The following is a 21,732-nucleotide window of genomic DNA, read 5'->3' on the forward strand; positions in this document are numbered from 1 at the left end:
AATGAATGACCCAAATACTGACCTTCACAAGGTCAATCACAGAAAGTGTACTTTGCAAATGTTGACACACTGCTAAACATGTGCTGAGTGAAACTCTTTGCGGATGCAAAATAAAGTTTATAAAAGGAGCCATGGGGCAAGACTCTCCTGCACCCAACACACCCCTGATCATTTTATATATATATATATATATATATATATGTAATTCTAAGATTGCACAATATTTGGAAAAGGGTGTATTTCCAACCCTGAGAATTGTGTGATTTTGCACACCTGTCAATCATTTATGTAGTCACTCAAATTTTGTCAACTAAGCAAATGTCACCTAAAGGGGGATTTCTCCATTTTCAGTTCCCCTGTATATATGTGTGTGTACATATGTGTGTGCGTAGTGTATGGCTGTGTCATTATTATGTACTTAATTCATTCATTCATTCATTCACTGAAGCTATAAATGTCACAAAGAATTTAAAATTTACAGTTGGATTGTTGTGAGTTGCAGTGGTCAGCAGTAGGAGCTGAGAGTATTAACCAAACCTCATTTATAACTTGTGACAGTGGGTACCATTGCAGCAGTGATACTATTCTTGATCGTATTTATCAGGTAATATAAGCTATCTTACCAACTTTTGTATTACAAGCTTTATCTACCTATACTTCCTTTACCTGATGCAGTATTAAAACTCTGCACAGAAATACTTGGGTGATAGAGCAGACATGAGTAATGATTTATTAACCAGTGCGTTACTCCCAGTTATCTGAAATGATCCACCTCCTTCCTCTTCCCATTCCGTCTAAGGTGCCACTTTGTCAAATATCATAATCATACAGTTGATACACACATGTACAATCACCTGTATTTAATGTAATCATATAACTGACACAATCAAATTCAAGCACCGCCATATCATAATTGAAGATGCAATTCCCACTAAAAAAATCTACAGTTAATTACTGACATCTTCACCTTGTTTTGTGCTTTCCACCCTGTACTCTATAACCTTCCATATGTACACAGGTTCACATACTTGATCTGTTACACTTTGACAACTTAACACTAAAAACTGTAAAACCTTTAATTTCCCATTGTAAAGCAGTACAGTTCTGAGTCATGACTTCCCCTTTTATTCACCAAATATAATCAACTTTGATATTACTTAAGCAATAATCCACTCCTGTGTAAGGGTATGTCAAGATTTACCCATGGTTGATGTGGTTTGATAATGTGCTTGAAGCCCAAGTGTTCAAACAAAGCAAACAATGGGTAAATTCTGATACCCACACACAGGAGTGCTTCATTGCTGTTATACAGTGACATTATTTTAAAAAGAATATCAGAGTATTGACTTCTTCTGTGTAGCATCATCAGTATGGGAGCATTAACCATGATCTCAGCAGCAGTTACCTGTAGATTTTGCCTGCACAAGGTAGGTTGATGTGGTTTGTCTTGGACTATAGTAGAAGAATATCATTGTTGTACATGATAACATCTGCCAAATCTACAGGGAGATCGTTGCCAAACTGGAAGAAAAGGGCCTAGTACACATCCCCTGGATACTCCTATGTTACGTGTGCCAATGCTGGAACAAGTGGTATTGCTACATACTTGGAAGCTTCTGTTCTTTAAATAACTATTAGAACAGTAAATGGTGTTATCACCGAAGGTGAGCCTTTGAAGTTTATTGATATGTAAGTATGGTTAAAATTCATGATTGAGAATGCTCAAATTCTAAAAAGGTTTTTGTGTGCTCTTAAATTATAGACTGTACAAATAACCAAATGCACACTTGTGAGAGTCTCATAATGTTGAATTAAAGATTTATGTAGTGTAGGAGTGTGCAAGAAAATTAAGAGAAAACGTCTTCCCAGATTAAGTTTAGGCAAGTGGATAAATGAAGTGAGTGTTGTGTGTGTGTTTAGGGTCTTTTTCTCTTGTGTAGTGGTAGTGTTAGGGAAATACTGTTGGCAAACAAAGTTAAATGCCCGTTTTCCACCAGGATTAAATAACAGGGAAAATTTTGTAATGTTTTTAAAAAGGAAAGGGTTAAAACATTGATTTTTTAAAAAGTATAAGTTTATATTTGTTATTTTTTTGTATCATGCGATTACATCATGTATCATGTGTTTTAAGTATGTGTATATAAAGAAGTGTGTGGTATTACAACGTTAGTCTGAAGAAGCCTCTAACAGGTGAAAGAGATGAAAGCACTTACTGAGAGGTATTTTACATTAAAGTTGTGTGTTTTCTCCAGCTTTTAGTGTCTTTTTGTCTCACTGTTAGGGAAAGGTTTTTACTAATGCGATGTGTAGGTTTGGGTTTAGGGGCAGAGGATGGGCTAGGGTTAGCCTAAGTCCATAAACATCGCCTTAATAAAAACCCTTCCCCTAACAATACCACTGCCAAGATGGCACAAGCTCAGTTTTGCAGCTGGGGTTTAGTGGTAAAATGTTCTTCAGTGGTAGAAAAGTATTCAGTGTTTTGTGATTCAGTATTTGTAGTAGTTTTATGCATTTAGTAATCAGTGTTTTGTGTTTTTTATATTTCATGATATAATTTCATATATATATATATATATATATATATATATACACACACACACACACACACACACACACACACACACACACACACACACACAGAAAACCACATACATATATACGATATTGTTGAACTGCATTTTGTTCAACAACATGTTTGGCATGACTGGTACATTGAAAATTATTTTTGTCAAAAGCTTCTGCATTTTTTTTTTTTGTTTGAAGGCTTTTGTTGCCAGTAAGAGAAGTAGAGTTGATTGTATTGTGTGTGTCAGTTTATGTTAAGCATTAGATTGGAGTAAGGACTCCTTAGTGGACTGCTGGACTTGCATATCAACCCACTTAGTTCAGGTTTGTAAAAGGCAGATCATGTCTCCTAAACCTGATTGACTTCTTTGAAGCAGTTTCTCTGTATAGTCCCTTTCTTCCAAGGAATGGCAATCTCAGAGTTGGTATACATAAGTTTGGGATGCTATAAACAAAGACATTGGCAATCTCCAAACTCTGGACCCCACCCAGTTTGGGTTTGTAAAAGGCTCATCATGTCTCCTAATCCTGATTGACTTCTTTGAAGCAGTCACCAAAGCCGCAGACAAGGGTACAGTGGTTCACACAGCCTATCTGGATCTCACCAAGGCTTTTGACACCATCCCCCACTCTGGAATTATAGATAAACTCACTAAACTAGGTATATATCCCTATGTCACAAGATGGGTTGCCAACTGACTCACTGACAAAACCCACACTGTGAAGGTAGCAGACTCCAAATCTAACTTCGGACCAGTGACAAGTGATGTACCAAAGGGTTCAGTCCTGGGTCCTCTCCTGTTTAGTATCTACTTTTCTGAAGTACAGGCTAACGCAGAAGGTCTTTAGCTAATGAAGTTCAAAGATGACTGCAAACTATGAGCCATAATTGAAGCTCCTAACGATGTGGATATCCTACAAAAGGGTCTCAGTGAGACAGATGCCTGGTGTCAAAGCCATAGCCCTAAGCTCAATGCCAAAAAGTGCATTGTCATCCCCTTTGGTAAAAACTCTGTACCCATGAGCTTATCACATAGGTGGTAGTCTACTTAACACCAAAAGTGTGATAAGAGACCTTGGGACACAGGTGGACAGTAGTCTCTCCTTTGAAAATCACATCGCCACAGTAGTCAAGAAATCCTTCTATGTGGCACACCTCATCACAAAACGTTTCTCATCCAGGAAAAAAGAGGTAATTGTTCCCCCTCTACTCATCACTCATTAGACCCATTGTAGAGTACAATGGCCCTTTTGGTGTGTACCTCACAAGACATCTACAACAACTGGAAAGGCCGCAGAAATACCTCACAAAGAGGATTACTGGCCTCAAACAGATTCCCTACATAGACCGTCTCAAAAAACTCCAGCTTTACTCTGTCGCATATCGCCTACTCAGAGGCGATCTCTGCCTAACATACAAAGCTATGTCAAACCCAGAGCTGTTGGACATGCTCCACTTAAAAAATCCCAGTCCATCTGAGCTACATGCTCTAGAGACCTAAACCTTGTCACCACAATAAACAGAACATGCTGGAGGGATAGATTCCTGTCCCAGAGACTTCCCATACTCTGGAACAAACTACCTATCTATATCAAACAAAGCTCCTCATTAGCACTCTTCAAGAAAAATCTTGATGATTGGATGGGAAATAGGAAATTCACCCCGGGGATCACGTCTGTGGCTCTGCTCGACAGGGGCACAGGAAAATAATTTTAATTTTCTTGGGTGGCAAAAGCCAGGGTACCTTTTTGACTAGGCTTGTAGAGGCCCTAGGGCTGATAGCCTAGTACCTACCTATGAACCCATCCCATCATCTCTCCACAGATTCCTCATCATCCCAAATTTGAACTTCAGGTTGCCATAAACAAGGCCAACTGCAGCTTTAAAATCTCCCTCTGCTGTTCTGCCGACCATATCAGCTGTCTTAAATTCCTCAGCTGATATCCTTGTAAGTTAAATAATCTTTGTACTGGGTGAGTTCAGTTATCCATCAAAAGGATGGCTAAGCTACACCACAAACAATAAGCAATGTGCAGCCATAACCATTTGAAGTGTAGGGACCCGCTAGAGTGAGTCTCATAATATGTAGACTGAGTGGCTGAAATTGCAGATTGACATATGCTATGTCCAAGATGCCATTTCTCTGTATATTCCCTTTCTTCCAAGGTATGGCTTCTCAGAGTTGGTATACATAAGTTTTGGAGGTATGCGCCCCAAAGAAATTTTAAGAAGAGTGATTTTTGAGATTCACTCTTCTCAGGGGTTTTGATCTTTTTTTCATCTTTCATTTCAATATGTAGCCATCTCAAACTGATAGTTAGCATGTCACTTAGGTGCCTTCATATCCTCAACCTCATCCTTATCAATATGACCCCTTTTTGTACACATTCTTGTATATCATCCACCCTCATTAAATCTGACCATAAATCAGTAATCTTTCTTTAAAGATGTTATTATTTTCCAAGCAAATATCACAAGTTCATTGACTTCTGAAAAGAAAACATCGTACAACTACTCAGTGACCTAAAGAAATTCCTGTGTAATCCCCTTCTAGCAGACCATGTAGCTAATGCTGCACTTATGTACATAGGTTCATAGTAAGTGCTGCACCAGCTGCCCTTGGGAGCCATTTGAAGCCCAGCCATTTTCCGTGAAAGGTGAGAATCAAACCTTTACCTTGTGTTGGTGAGACAACCACCTTAACCATTATATCAATCCCAATTTCAATACCCACCCAGATAGTTTTGTTAATAAGGTAGTCCCTGTCTTCACCAAAGTTCTGAGAAAATGAAACATAAATCCCAGGGGTACAATACCTGTATTAATAAGCTATTAAACAAGAGGAAGACATTACTTTGCTCTTGTAATAGATCACATTGTACCACCTTAAGAGATCACTTAGGTATGCTAGAAAAGAGTTTAAAGTACCATTAGACAACGTAAGCTTATTACGAACAACCAACAATGTTCTGAGCTGATACAAAAGCATACTCCATACTCAAACCTAAAGGAAATTACCCCACTCACTGTCATAAGTACCCCTTAATGAGCCTATAGTCCTAGTCATTCTGTAATTACTGTGAAGCACTTCCTATCAGAGAACACATCATCTATGGGCTTGTTAATATTCCAGGTTATTTAATTATTAATACAAGTATGGCTTATTTCAACCTTTACTGAATCTCATTACTGAAGCCTCTACGTGGGTTTGAAAACAGCAATTATGTAATGCCTATACAAAAAGGTGGCCCAGCCACTGTCACTGAAAACTATAGATCGGATCCACAAGACTTACAAGCTTTGTATGGAAAGGTAGGGACTGTGTAGGTATTTACTAGGTTCATGGACAAATAACCATTAAAACACTTAGTGACACTCCTTGCAATTGAAATAATAATTTCTCCTAGTAAGACGGTTACCTCCACATATCAAAAAAGAAATTTATGGACACGTATCCATTCATGAAATCCAATTCTTTAAGTTTATGTGGTGCTGTTTGTTTGTCTGTCTCATGAAGAGGGACTTTACATCAAAAGGCAGGGAAAGTGCTATGTTATGAATCTGCCATTACAGCAGGTTAGGCCTTTGGCATGTGTTAGACAGACCACTGGTTCTGTGAAAGGTGGAGGAGGTTAAACAGGGTCAGGGCTTTCAATGTTCAAAAGGTTAAACAGAGATGATTTCTCAGGAATTTAGATGAGACAGAGTAAAGTGACAGGACTGTTTAGTATGTTAGGATAACTTTGATTGTGTAGACCAGGATTCATCTCATTCAAAAACCTTTGGGCTATTTGAAGTTGATATAGGTGCTTTGTGAGGCAGATTCCAAAAGGGGCAATGCTTTCAAGAATATGTCTGATAAGGTAAAATTAGAGAAGGACCAATGCTGCATGGGACTTAAGAGTAAATGATCCCTACGGATCAGAAGATCAAGGTCAGAGCAAGACATCATTGCTGTCACCATAAGTTCCTTAGTCCAGGATAATTATATCTATTTTTGAGTGACACCGGCAATGCGGTAAGATGGGGGAAAGGTGATGTCTTCCAAAAGGCAACTATACTGTATTTTTGGAATGCAGAATGCAGAAGGAGCCCATGACTTACACTCTAGATTTTGGTCTGGTCCAGGTCTTGCTGGAATATGAGTACCCAAGAGAAATTTGACTATTGCAGTTAGTTTGCTGTCATCATCAAACTTAGGTAACTAAATTCCTTTGACACCAACTTTCAATTATGAGTAGTAGATGCTGAACAGGAAGGGTCCTAGGAAACTTGTGACGCTTATTTAGCAAGCAAAATTACCACTAACTTAACAGTGTTGGCTGTGCTAGAGAACTAATTCGTAATCCAGTCGATGATTTACAGAATGTGTGTTAAACTAGGAGTGTGTGCCTATGAAATCAACATGTAGGATGGTGTCCAAGGCCTGCTGAGGTAAAGGTAAGTTGTATTGACTGTTATGCTTCATTCAGAATGTCACTATCCTCTCAGAGACATCAGCTAGCTTTGGTAGGCACAACCTATCTTTTACAAGTCCATGTTTGCTTGAGTTCTGTTTTTTTATATATCATCTTTCTTATTATTTATGACTAAATAATGCTTCACAACTTTTCAGAAGATATTGTGAAGGTAATAGGGCTATGGTTCACATAATCTGTAGTTAGGGTTCCTTTGTGCAGTGGTACCACTATAGCTTTTCTCCTTGTATCAGGGACATAATTCAGGGAGACACTTTAATTGAAATGTTTTAAGAGGGGTTTGCCTAAGTGGTGCTTGACTCTCACAAGTAGATAGCAATGGATATTTATTACAGGGCATATAAGTAGTAGTTTTGGGTTTGGATTGTGTTGATGTAACTTATTCCAAGGCAATATTGGACAGATGAAATGGTCAGTAGTGGGGGAAATATTAAGTGGGGCAGGGGATTTAAAATTACCACTAAATGTTTCAGATATCATATTAAAATAGCTTAGCTTTTGGAGACTGCATTGGAAATAAGCTTGGTACAGTAATAGGCATTTCCAAGTTTCTTAATGTAACTGAAGAAGACCTTATGGTTACCTTTAGAGTTGTTATATACACTGACTTCAGTTTTTGATGGTCCTTTGCCCTTCCTCTCACCTAACTTTACTCATACGTGCTAATCGTGACCCTAGACTTATCTTTATACAGTACCAAAATCCCTTTCCCCTAACAGTACCACTAGAGAAGATGGTCTCAGACAAACACAACCACCACCAAACATGCACAACACTAAACATATCCTCTAACTTAACCCTAACTCTAAACCTAAATTCCAGTCATGCACCACATCATTAGCTGTAACCCAAACATAAATACTCGCAACCATTTCCAACCCAAACCACTAACTTTTCACTCATAGTCAGACTTTCTCCTTCAAATGTAACACATACTTGATGTAGGATACATTCTGCATACTAACTGTTGTACACTCTTCTGTTTTAGTTTCCGTTGCTTAAATTTATTTATCTAAAGCTTTGATATTCATATATAAATATGATGCAGTATACTGATTTGTTTGTTTCATCAGTCGTTTTTTTTTTTTTGTGGAAAAAAGACTTTTCCTTCCTTTTTTAAATGACACTTTCCTTATTTTGCATGGTAAATGGTGCCCATTGTGTAGTTGAATGGTGGTGTGAGTGACAAAGTTGACAGGAAATGCATTTTCATTCTGTGGTAGTGTTAGAACTGATACCCTGTGACTTTTACGTTATTTGTATATGGAGAGGGATTACTAAGTAAAGGTGTTTTTAATTTTATGGTCCGCAGCTCATTTGCATTAGAGCTCTGATTTGTTTTAGGAATATTAAGGAGTTGAGTGTATGATATTTGTTTTAGGAATATTAAGCAGTGTAGTATATGGAATTTGTTTTAGGAATATTAAGGAGTAGAGTGTATGGAATTTGTTTTAGGAATATTAAAGAGTGGAGTGTATGGTATTTGTTTTAGGAATATTAAGGAGTGGATGGTATTTGTTTTAGTAATATTAAGCAGTGTAGTATATGGAATTTGTTTTAGGAATATTAAGGAGTGGAGTGTATGGAATTTGTTTTAGGAATATTAAGGAGTGGAGTGTATGGTATTTGTTTTAGGAATATTAAGCAGTGTAGTATATGGAATTTGTTTTAGGAATATCAAGGAGTGGAGTGTATGGAATTTGTTTTAGGAATATTAAAGAGTGGAGTGTATGGTATTAGTTTTAGGAATATTAAGGAGTGGAGTGTATGATATTTGTTTTAGGAATATTAAGGAGTGGATGGTATTTGTTTTAGGAATATTAAGGAGTGGAGAGTATGGAATTTGTTTTAGGAATATTGAATGGAGTGTATGGAATTTGTTTTAGCAATATTAAGGAGTGGAGTGTATGGCATTTGTTTTAAGAATATTAAGGAGTGGAGTACATGGTATCTTGCTGACTCAACAGTAACTAGCATCCCAACCCTCCTTGCGAGTGTCTTATGAAATACAGCCTTGAAAGATTATATCTTTCTCTGAGATGATGATGCCAGAATTGATTATAACACAGACAAGAATGGAAGTATCTATCCCTTTTAGGGCCTGTGAGAAGCAAAGGCACCCACATAAAATGTAATTTCTCAGAGTTGTATTCTATCAGTAAGTTCTGATTAACAGTCTTCTCTCTCTCTCTCTCATTTATTTATTTTTTGACTGAGCAATAACATACTCATTACATTAGGTTTAAAAGTGGCTCCAGTCATGTATAGGAAAGGGGTTCCCCTTCACAAGATCGAATGAACGGAAGCTCGAAATGCATAAGCTCGAGACCAGAATCTCGAACTTCCATTCACTCAAAATTGTGAATGGGAAGTTTAGGGTTTGAAAAAAAGAGTTCAGTTACCTTTTTGTAGGGAGCTAGGTCCCCCTGCACCCTTGCAGCTGTCATCTAAGAGCTGCGTGACCGCACTATAGTGAAGGACTGGGAAATCTTCCGTTTTGCGCTTATGCATATAGCACAAAATGGGAGATTACCCTTTCCTTCGCTCTAGTGCGATCTCGGAGTAGGAATATTAAAGTTTTTTTTTTTTTTTTTTCATTTCCCCTTCACATTTTTGGGATTCTGGCTTCGGGATTATGAATTTTGAGTTTATAGGAATTCGATCTTGTGAAGGGGAACCAGGAAAGGCTGGTACTCTGTTTGAATTTAGTTATCAGTTAAATAGTTTCATTTGTATTTATCATTTCTTGTGTTGACTGCACATAATGATGATGATGATAATTCAATCGATTTTTATTTCACCTTTTTAAATTTTAATTTCAGTGCATTAAAGAATTCATCCATAGTCTTTAAATTGTATGAAGTAATGGATTTATGTGGCTTATATTTCTCTAAGTTATGCATGGAAGACTGCTAAAATTATATTGATGTTAATAGTGTTTGAAATATTCTAATCTTTAAAATGTTTCTGCACTAATTCACTTAATTTCATAAAATACTGTAAGGTGATGAGAATAAAAAAGTGTCTATTTTCAGGAAATATGATGTGTTATTAAATATGATGGTGTGATTTTATGTACAGACGATGCCACCTATGCAGCACACTAGGGTAGTACATGGAGATACATTCTGTTAATTAAGTGATATTGTGCATTGGAATGTGGCAGAATTAAACAAAGGTTCACAAAAGTATTTTGGAGAAAAATTTTCATTGTGAAGGGTTTTTGCAGTTCTCTTCATTTGGGTATTAGATGACCATTGCTTAATTATGATGGACAAGTCATTTGTTACCAAGTCAAGTTGATTCGTTGGTCATTTGCAAGTCATGCCATGCACTCTGCAGTGCATAATATTGATAGCTGTCTGACACACACACACACACACACACACACACACACACACACACACACCTGGTATTCTTATGTCCTTCACCAGTCATAGAACATGATACATTTTCGCTGCTATTTCTTAACTGACATTCACTTCCAGCACTTTTCTTTTTGTTCTGAATTTCCACCATAATACATTCATAAATTCTAACTTTCCTCATTAGAAAATTCTGACTGCAATGCAAATGTGATTTTAGGAGAATTATCAAGTAAACAGTCTTAACAAAAATTACAATAACCTCTTAATGACCTCTTCCTTGATTTTTTATCTTTTCCTAGATTTTAGTTTACGTTGGCTTTCTGACTGAAGAATCAGGAGATGTCTTTAGTCCAAAAGTGTTGAAAGGAGGTCCCCTTGGAGAAATGGTGCAGTGGGCAGATATCTTGGCAGCTTTATTTCTTCTGGGTCATACACTGAAGATTTCAGTTTCTTTAAAAGAATTACAAAAGTAAGTTGTTTTTCTAAGCCAACAATGCTCTGTCTTGAAATTGTCCGATTTAACATATTTTTACTAACTGAAATGTATTGTCCAGGGAATGTGTTGTTCAACTGTACTTTTTAATACTTTATTGTATGGAATACTGCTTTTTCACTGGTTACAGACCTTTAACTACAGTTTTGCAAGGTACACCCTGATTGACTTCAGCATGAATCCATATATCCTAATATAGCAGTTTTCTTTCCCAATATCAAAATTAAGACACTATTAAGCATTAATGTTCGCTGATGTGTTTAGGATTGTGTGATGCATCTCTTGAGGTGATTCAAACGTGACTGGCATACCTGAGTGCATTGTGAGCTTGTTTTGTCATGTAGGGGATACAGAAGAAAGATTTCACTTCATTTCACTATGAAAAGCTGACTTGATAAAATCCCCATTTACAATACTGCAGTGTACGTACATACAGTGTAGTAGCATACAAACAGAAGGCACTTTTTATTACCTCAAAAATGACATAAAAGACGTTTCTTTAAGGAGATAAACAGTCTCGCTTCCATAACATTGGTGCAAAATCCCAATTTGATTTTACAGAAACTTATTCTTTAAAACTGGTGTAGGATTTTACTACAAAAAAGAATGAAACTGTATTGACACCAGCCACATTATAAGGTAAGTGAATTATTAATGCTACTTGTAATTGGTACTTTATTTATTTATTTATTTATTTATTTATTTCCAGTTTGATAACCGGGGAAGTCCACTGGGCTCGAAAGCCCGTTTTCAGTGGAGGCCCGGGGAGAAAAGCTCCATATTAATAATACATTGCACACTTAACACACTGTGTTATAGCAGGATAACACCTTTAACAATTTCTAAGAACATAGTACTTATGGCAGTATACGTAAGAAATACATTGCACACATAACACACAGTGTTATAGCAGGATAACACCTTTAACAATTTCTAAAAACATAGTACTTCTGGCAGTATACTGTATTGTTAGCATAGAAGAGAGACATAAGAATAGATTTTACATAGATCTTGAGTGCAAGAGAAATAAATCAGGGGGGAAGTGAAGGAGAAGCAAGGAAATTGAGTAGAAGAAGCACATCTTATGAAAGAGGCAAAAGATACAATGGTAGGTCTAGACATGTATGTAGGCAGGGGGAGGAGAAGATATAAAAGGAAGAAATAAGAGATTAAGCAGGAGGAGATAATGAAGTAGAGTGAGGGGAGCTGAGGGGAGAGTTTGAAGAAGGGTCAGAGGGGGGAAAATGAAGCAGAGATCTAATACGATCTAGGTAGGAAGTATACAATTGCATTTCCAGTTTTGGGAGAGGTACTTCAACACAAACAGTAAATATCTGTCTGCCTCTCTGTTTTGACTGATTATAGGACTGTAGTGCAACCCACTGGAATAAAGATTATTCAGAGAGCAGCAGTCAGTGTCCTTATACAAAACATCTGCTAAGGGTACCTGACAGTCAGATCTGGGACAGGTTTAAACACTGGTCATATTTAAACCTAGTTTATTATAACCCTAGTTCAATTAAAGCTCGGTCACATTTACCCCTAGTTTTATTTAACACTGGTCACATTTATCCCAGTTTTATTTAACACTTTTCAGGTTTAACCCTAATATAATTAAACCTTGGTCACATTTAATCATAGTTTAATTTAACTCTGGCCTACATAACATTAGTATAATTAAACATTGATCACATTTAACCCTAGTTTTATTTAGCACTGCTCATGTTTAACACTAGGGGAGTTCAACCCTGGTCACAATTAACTGTAGTTTAAACTCTGGTCACATTTAACCCTAGTTTAATTAAACCTTGGTTTCTTTTAAGCCTAGTTTAATTTAATCCTGGTCACATTAACTTTAGTTTAATTAAATCTTGGTTACATTTAAGCCTAGATTGATTTAACTTGAGTCTCATTTAGTCCTACTCACATGCTGATGCTTCCAGATGATTAACTCTTTCTGTGGTTATAAAATTAATTGTTTATTTGACCAAATGTTTTACAGGACATCACATAATCCCTACCTTTTCCTCAAGACTGAAATATGTTGGCTATAAAAATTTCTCACAATAAAGTTAACAAGTTTAACATATTCCTCACCTTATACCTGTACACATCTATTTTCCACCCTCCTTTGTGCATCCCCGCTCTTCACAAACTTGAGTAAGTCTGACCTTAATAAACTCTCTAGCTGCTTTAATCATATTGCTAGATTTGCCACTGGAGCAGCATACAGAACATACCACTGTCTGAACCTAAAGAATCTAGGGTGGCTAGAATTGCCTATCCAACTTCAGTACAATCAGCTAATAGTAGCACATAAAATTCTCTACCAACCTGAAAACACTCCCATACTTACAAAAATGATCATCCCTTACAGCAACCTCAAGGCACTTCGCTCATCCAACAAGTTACTAGTCCAAATCCTCAAAAGCAACAGCTCGTCTGGAAACTCTCCATATGCCAAGTCTGTTGGTAAAATATGGAACTCACTTCCTGCTGAGCTTACTTCAGAACCCGTTCTAACCCAATTAAAAAAAAATCTAAAACAGTACTTTAAAAGGCAATGGCTATGTCCTTGCTCCAGTCCTGACTAACTCTGGCAATATAAACATGTGGTAAAGAGGTCTTTTGGCCACCCCTACATTGCTTCTTAATTGTTACTGTATAACAAATCAGATTTATATATGACAGAATGAATGACTTTTATCCTATGTATTGTATCTGTAACAGTGCTTTAACTTGTTTAATGTAACAGTTTATCTGTATGTATGTATGCAGCTTTTCTCCCCGGGGCTCAGCTGAAAATAGACAAGTATCCAGTCGGACTATCCTGGTCAACAAATGTAAAATAAAATAAATAAATAAGTAAATATTTTTAGTATAGTTTATTAGCATTTCCTAAAAGAAGAAAAAAATTAAAAGTTGATTAGTTCACCAGAATTTACATGAACTACTTTTGAATATGTTTTAAACCATCTTTACAAATGCATTTGTCCAGGACGTTATGCATAATGAGCAGTTGGACATGCTGGACAATCATGTTGGACCATCCCAGAGCTGGAATAAAGTTATGAGCAGCTGCTGTGAACAATGACCATGCATGAGTGCCTGATGGCAATGTCTGTAGTGCATAATATTGATGTTACTATACAATGAGAAGTGCCATTTCTCATTGATTATACATGGACATCAAGGGTGCTTTCCATGACCCATTGCATACCCTATGACCACAAAATTAAAATGGTTTTATAAGCTCTTTTGGGACACTTCTGTGTTGCGTTTATTTTTTGACCAGATTAAATGTTGCAAATGGAAGTATAGGACAGAGAAGAAAAGAACAGAAGGTGAGCAAATAAGGAATGAGCAGGATGGGAGTGGAATAGGAGAAATAAACTTTTTGTATGTGGGACATTGAACATTTTTTTAAGAGAAGGGAACGTTGGAGATGGAAAGAAGTAATGCAAGTAAGAGTAAGATAAGAGGGGCGGGTCAGGTAGCAGGGAAGGACAGACCAGACTAATACCATGCAGGGTAAAGCAACGACAGAAGGGGATACAAATGTTGAAAGAGACCTCAGACAAAGAGAGGGAAGACAATAGTGAGGAGTGGATTGTAAAACCAATGGATGTGGGCATGGACCCAGAATGAAGGGGAACATCAGGCTGAGTGATAGGATTGGGTATTCACATATGCAGTATATGCTAGCTGAGGCACAGTTGCAGATTACTCATCACCACTGGGTCCTGGCTCAGAAGGTAGCACCAGTGTTGGACAGGGACATGACTCAATACTTGTTGGAGCATGGTCTCCGTGTGTCTAATGTGGGCATACAGTCTGTCTGTGATACCCCCAACAATGTCTGCCAACGGACGAGTGACAAAGTGTCACCTTTACTTGCACTACTACTGGCAGGTAGCAGCCTCCAGTGCAAGGCTTGAATGATGCAGGTGGTGCAGGTAGGGAAGGAGGAGTGGAAGCACCTTTGGTAGTATGGGACCCAGTTGTCTAGGGTGTTTCAGCTGCCGGTAACAGTGGTTCTGCTGTTGCCATCTGTGGAGTTACAGCAGGCCTTACCCATGACCCAGTTGCAGGTTGCTTTGTTCCTGCATATAATGGTAAAACAAATGGAGAGAAAAAATGTATGAGAGTGAAAGGATAGTGACAAAGTGGGTGGGGGAACAGAAATACAAATACAGTGAAAAATGGATTCTAATTGTTGTTGCTAATGATACAGTTAAACAAAATACACTTTGAAAAGCAGTAAATAATTATCAATGTCAAAAATCTTATGCAAAGGTATTTTATATATATATATATATACTGTTTTGCCTAAACTACCATACAGCCTGAAATGCAGTATTACAGATAGAAAATTAACAGTTGCAGCTATTTAGCCCAACCAATGTGTGCCTCTGGTCAGAGATGCATTTTAATTTGTGAGAATATAGTACATATACAAAGGAAACTTGCTGTTTAGACAAATTTATTTGAGTCACAGATTATCAACAAAGTGCAGTTCATAGGTAGGTACTAGGCTATCTGTCCAAAGGCATTTATAAATCTAGCCAGAATGTGTTGGCTTTCGCCACCCCCTTAGATTAGTCCCCTGTACCTCTGTCCAGCAGAGCCACTGAAGTGATCCCTGGGGTAAACTTTCTGTTTCCCATCCACTCGTCAAGGTTTCTCTTGAAGAGTGTTAGCGAGGAGCTTTGCCTAATGTAGATTGGAATCTTGTTCTAAAGCATGGGAAGTCTTTGGGACAGGAAGCTATCCCTCCAGCACATTTATTGTTGTGGTGAGGTTTAGATCCCTAGAGCGTCTGGCTCGAGGGGATAAGGTTTTCTTTAGGTGGAGCATGTCTATCAATTCTGGGTTGGACATGGCCTTGTATGTCATGCAGAGATCACCTTTGAGTAGGCAGTATGCAACCAACTACAGCTGGAGTTTCTTCAGTCGAGCTGCATAGGGCATCTGTTTGAGGCCAGTGATCCTCTTGGTGAGGTACTTCTGTGGTCTTTCCAGCTGTTGCAGGTGTCTTGTAAGGTACATCCCAAATGGGGCGTTGTACTCTATGATGGGTCTGATGAGTGATGAGTAGAGGGACACAATGGCCTCTTTTGATCTGGATGCAAACCCTTTTGTGATTAGGTGGGCCACATAGAAGGATTTTCTAACCACTTTGGTAATGTGATTATCAAAGGAGAGATTACTGTCTACTTGGGTCCCCAGATCCCTTATTACTTTTTCCGTATTTAGGGGACTACCACCTATGTGGTAGTTTGTGGGTACTTTGTTTTTTCCAAAGGGGATGACTATGCACTTTTTGGCATTTAGTTTGTGGCCATGATTTTGACACCAGGTATCCATCTCAGTGAGACCCTTTTGGAAGATGTCTGTATCAGCCAGAGAGTCAATTATAGCCCCTAGTTTGCAGTCGTCTGCGAACCTGGTCAGTCATAGTCCTCCTGTGCTTGTCTGTACCTTATATGCTGAACAGGAGGGATCCTAGGACTGAGCCCTGGGGAACGAAACTTGTAACCGGTTTAATCCTATTTGCTAGACTAATAATGGTATAATGGTGAGCTTATATATATATATATATATATATATATATATATATATATATATATATATATATATATATATATCTATATATATATATATATATATATATATATATATATATATATATGGGTCTACTTCTAATGCCCGAAACGCCGATTCGCCGACAGGGAAATAACCGACGCCAGAAACCCGACAACACACAAACCCGACAACGCGAAACACCGAACACCATAACACCGACACACTACACGCCAACACCACAGTACACTACAACACATATCCACTAGCCCTAACCCAAACCCTAACCCTAAGGTCCGACACTACCGGACACACTCCCTACCTGCACCCTAACCCTAACTCACTTACACACCCCAAACCCCAAGCTCCGACACTACCGCACACACTCCCTACCTGCACCCTAACCCTAACTCACTTACACACCCCAAACCCCAAGCTCCGACACTACCGCACACACTCCCTACCTGCACCCTAACCCTAACTCACTTACACACCCCAAACCCCAAGCTCCGACACTACCGCACACTCACCTATCACACACCCTAACCCTACATCCCTGAGTATTGCACACTTACCTGTCCGCTCCCTACTCCTAAATCCCTCACTATCGCATACTTACCAGGTCGCGCTTACACATTCCCCTTGTCGGTCTTCCGTCTGTCGGGATTCGAGCGTGTCGGTCAACTGCGTTGTCGGGTTTCTGGCGTCGGTTATTTCCCTGTCGGCGAAACGGCGTTTCGGGCATTAGAAGGAGACCCATATATATATATATATATAAAATCTATATGGGTCTACTTCAGAAGATTGACAGACCATTTGATTGAAACTCATTTGCTTGACAGCTCATTTGGTCGACAACTAGTATTCAAGGCACTTAACAGGGATTTGCCCCCCTCCCCAATGTTGTGTGACCCTGGAGTTGTTATATATAGTTAGGGGGGTGGGGGGGTGAAGCCCCCCTACTATTTTCATTTAAAATGTGTAGATGTTCTTCATCTCACATTGCTGCAGTCCTTACAATTGGGTAGTCCGCTGTCCTCGGTCGGCCCGAATATCAAAGTATAAGGCTGACGTCGGTCAGGGCGCATTTGACTGACGTCAGTACGTCAGGGTACAAATGCGCATGACCGACGTCATATCCTCAGTCTTTTTTGCCGCATGGTCCGATGCAGAAGCAGTGTTGCAAGTGCCGGTTGGCGTTCTGAGATTTTTCAATTTAGAAGTTTCAGACCGAGTTCAAAGTTGGCTAAGTACCCCGTTGGGGAATATTTTTGTTTTTTCTTGCCTCAGTCATTTACCGGATGTCAGAAAAAGTTAATAATTGCATTTCTTGTGGGAAACAGATACCGCATAAAGATTATCATACTTTGTGTATTCCTTGCTTAGGGCCTGAGCATGACGTTGTTGGCTATTGCTCTTGTGCTAGATTTAATAAACGCACTATTAAGAGAAGGTTGGATTGTGCGAGGTTAGTCTTTGGGAAGCGGTGTAACTATAAAATGCCGTCGGATGCTCCGACGCCCGCTTCTTCAAAGAAGCGCAAGGACAAGGCAGTTAAGCCTAGGCTGGGAGAACCGTCTGTACCAGACGCCGGTTCTTTGGAGGTGTCAGTGGAGCCGGTGGCTCCACCGGAGGTTTCTTTGTGTTCCCAGGGGGAGACCTTGTTATTACAAGATGTGGCCTCTCAGGAGAATAGTCAGGCTGAGCGGGCTTCTCATGTTACTATACTCCCCTCCCTTCCTAAGGTGGCTAGGCCCTCTCCTTCTGTTTCAAAGGCTTCCCCCAGGGGCAGGCCAGGTTTAGCTTCAGTTAGTGTTACCCCTAGCTCTTCAGGTACTGTGCCCAAGAAGCATATGCTTAACATGGCAGAAGATTTGATTACTTTGATTAGGGGTTCCATGCCCCCTCCTGATAAGAGGCCTAGAGTGGAGCCTGAGCTAGGGGGTTTTGAGCAGGCTTCAGATGTTTCAGAGTCTTCGGCTGAAGACTTGCAGGAGTACTCTCCTTATTCTGATTCTGATGTGGATGATTCTACTCCTTCTGCTACTCCTCCTGAGGATTTTTCTTTTTCAGAAACTCTTCATTCCATGAGGGAGCATTTTAAGTGGGAAGGTCAGGACTTCTCTGATTCCAGAAAAAGGCTTAGGGAATTTTTATTGTTACCCCAGCATAGGCCTTTGGCTATACCTCCTGTTTTGGCTGTGGTGGAAGATGTTTTTATGGAAGCTTCTCTTAATCCTGATTCTTTGCCTCCTGCTCCTGTTAAGCCGGATAGGTATTACAGGGTGTCTGAAGCTCATAAGTATCTTTTTAAGAGTCCTAGGGCAGACCCAGAAACTGTTAGCCATGGGCCTAAAGGGGTTAAGGCTTCTGTTGTTAAGAATCCGGTTCCTGCAGACAAGGAGGCTAGGGCCTTGGATAGATGGGGCAAGAAAGTCTATACTTCTTCCACTCTTGCTATGAGGGCTCTGAATTGCCAGTTTCACATGTTGAAATACCAAAATTATCTCCTTTCACAATTGAAATCTAAGGTTGATGCTCTGGCAGTAGGTATTGATTGTAAAGAGTTGCAAGATTTAGTGCATGTTTCTGAACAGGTGGGTAAGCATTCTTTGCAATGTGGTTTTGATGCTGTACAGGCCTCATCTAGGGTGGCTGCCACTGGGTCAGTTCTTCGCAGGCACGCCTGGCTGAGGGATCAGAATTTGTCTGCACATGTTAAAACAAGGATTTTAGATGCTCCTTTACAATCTGACGTGTTGTTTGGTCCTCCTGTTGAGACAGTTTTAAAGAAAATGGAAGACAAGGCTAAGTCTATGCAGACTGTTAAAGATTTTTTGCAAGTCCAGCCTCCAAAGTTTAGTAGAAATTGGCCTACTAAAGGATGGACGTATCCTTCTTATGATTCACAGTCTAGGGGTAGATCTAGACGTGGTAAGGGCAGAGCTCAGGGCTCTTTCAGGCCTAGAACAGGGAGTTCTCCTGCACAGGCTTTGGGTGAGGGCAGGGGTCAGTCCTTTCGTAAGCAGACCCAATGACCTACCTTTTCAGCTGCCAGAGCCTGCTCGTCTGGCAGCACCTTTAGGGGGAAGGTTGGCACTTTTCAAAGAAAATTGGAGTTTAATTACCCAGGACAGATGGGTATTGGATATCATACACCACGGCTACAGGTTTTATTTCCATACCTTGCCTCCTTTCAAAGGCATGCCAGACGTTCCTCCTCAACAAAGAATAGAGGCTCACAAACAGGTTTCTCTGTTGCTCCAACTAGGGGCCATACAGCCGGTCCCTCTGCCAGAAGTGGGCCTAGGATTTTATTCTCGCCTGTTCCTAGTACCAAAGAAGGGGAACACGTGGAGACCAATTTTGGATTTATCTATCCTCAACACTTATCTGGACATTCCCAAGTTCAAAATGTTGACGTTGCAGCAGCTTTTACCTCTGCTGGGCAAGGATCATTGGATGGTAACTTTGGATCTCAAGGAGGCTTACCTTCATGTTCCTATCAGACTAAGTTGCAGGAAGTACCTGCGTTTTCGAGCTGGGACTTCTCACTATCAGTTCTCTGCATTGCCCTTTGGCTTATCTACTGCGCCCAGAGTATTCACGAAAGTTCTGGCTCCAGTGATAGCTTTCTTCAGACTAAAAGGAATACAGATCTATCCTTATTTGGACGACTGCCTAATTCTGGCTCAAGGAAGAGAAGAGCTTCTTCATCATTTGGAATATGTGATAGCAGTGCTAAGATGCCTAGGGTATTCTGTGAACGAAATAAAGTCCAGTCTAGTACCCTCTCAAGACATGTGCTTTCTGGGTGTGAGACTGAATACAGCATCCCAGTTGGCCTTTTTAACCCCGGACAAACAAAAGAGTCTATCCCTTTACTTCCATCAACTATCTCATCAGTCCGGGCTGACTGCAAGGACAGTCCTTCAAGCCTTAGGGTTCATGGCATCTTGTATTCTGGTACTTCCCAATGCCAAACTGCATATGAGGAAGCTACAATGGTATCTCAAAAATGTATGGACACAGCACTGCCAGGATCTGGACACTGTCATTCAAATAATACCTTGCATTCAAAAGGAATTTTTGTGGTGGGCTCAGGAATGTCACCTAAACAAGGGACTCTCTGTGACCCGGCCAGAGGCGAGTCAGATTTTAACGACAGATGCCTCAGACAAAGCTTGGGGAGCTCATCTAAATGGAAAGTGGATACAAAACAAGTGGCCTGTCAGACTACAACATCTACATATCAACATGAAGGAGATGTTAGCAGTCCAGTTTGCATTAATTGCTTTCAAGGAATTACTTCTTCCAGGGCAGGTGTTGATTCTAACAGACAACACAACTGTCATGTGGTACATCAACAAGCAAGGGGGAACACATTCTTATCCTCTATGCAGGCAAGCAATGATTTTGTGGAAGACTGCTCTCAGTTTACAGCTCAATCTTCAGGCAAGGTTTCTGCCAGGAGCACAGAACTCCTTAGCAGATGTGTTGAGCAGACGAATTATGGATCCCCACGAGTGGAAATTGGATCCTCATGTATTTCAGAAATTGACAGTGTCATGGGGAACTCCAGACATAGATCTGTTCGCTTCTCCACTAAACCATCAGCTGCCAAAGTTTTGCACAAAAAGTTTCATCCCACAGCTTGGAGAGTGGATGCTCTTTCTTTCAATTGGAGCAATCTTCATGTGTATGCCTTTCCACCTCTGCCTCTCCTCCCAAAGGTACTTCTGAAGGTCAGACAGGACAAGCCAAGGATGATTTTAATAGCTCCAGATTGGCCTCGACAGCACTGGTACCCATTACTAAGAAGTCTGGTACGGAAGCCTCCATGGCCTTTGCCTTCGATTCCACACCTGTTGTCACAGGAGGACAGCCATTTGCTCAATGTCAAGCTTCACTCTCTGCACCTGACAGCCTGGCATATTCTGTTTTGAACCATAGTGGGCCTCCACTTCCTCAGCAAGTTTTGAATGTTATTTTGGAAGCTAGAAGGCCTAGTACAAGGAAAGTGTACGCGGATAAATGGAAGAGATTTTTATTTTGGAGTACAGCAAAAGATTTTGATGTTTCTGGGCCTAATTTGAGTGTGGCTCTTCAATATCTTACTGAGTTACTGGACAAAGGTTTGTCTTTCTCTTCTATTAAGGTTCATGCTGCAGCAATTTCGGCTCACTATGATTGTGACCCACCATTGTTTTCTCATCCTTTGTTCAAGCAGTTTCTTAGAGGGGC

General features: G+C 39.7%; 1 protein-coding gene across 1 annotated transcript in view; it reads left to right on the forward strand.

The window, feature by feature from the left end:
- Nucleotides 1-21,732, forward strand: part of MGAT5B (alpha-1,6-mannosylglycoprotein 6-beta-N-acetylglucosaminyltransferase B) — a 3,749,208-nt gene that overhangs the window by 2,410,502 nt on the left and 1,316,974 nt on the right. Inside the window, exon 8 of the mRNA XM_044089029.1 lies at nucleotides 10,712-10,881. Within this exon, the coding sequence (XP_043944964.1) occupies nucleotides 10,712-10,881 (170 nt within the window). The remainder of the gene's footprint in view (nucleotides 1-10,711; nucleotides 10,882-21,732) is intronic.

The sequence above is a fragment of the Protopterus annectens genome, chromosome 12.part0, assembly GCF_019279795.1.
Source record: "Protopterus annectens isolate FY-2018-M chromosome 12.part0, PAN1.0, whole genome shotgun sequence".
NCBI lineage: Eukaryota > Metazoa > Chordata > Ceratodontiformes > Protopteridae > Protopterus > Protopterus annectens.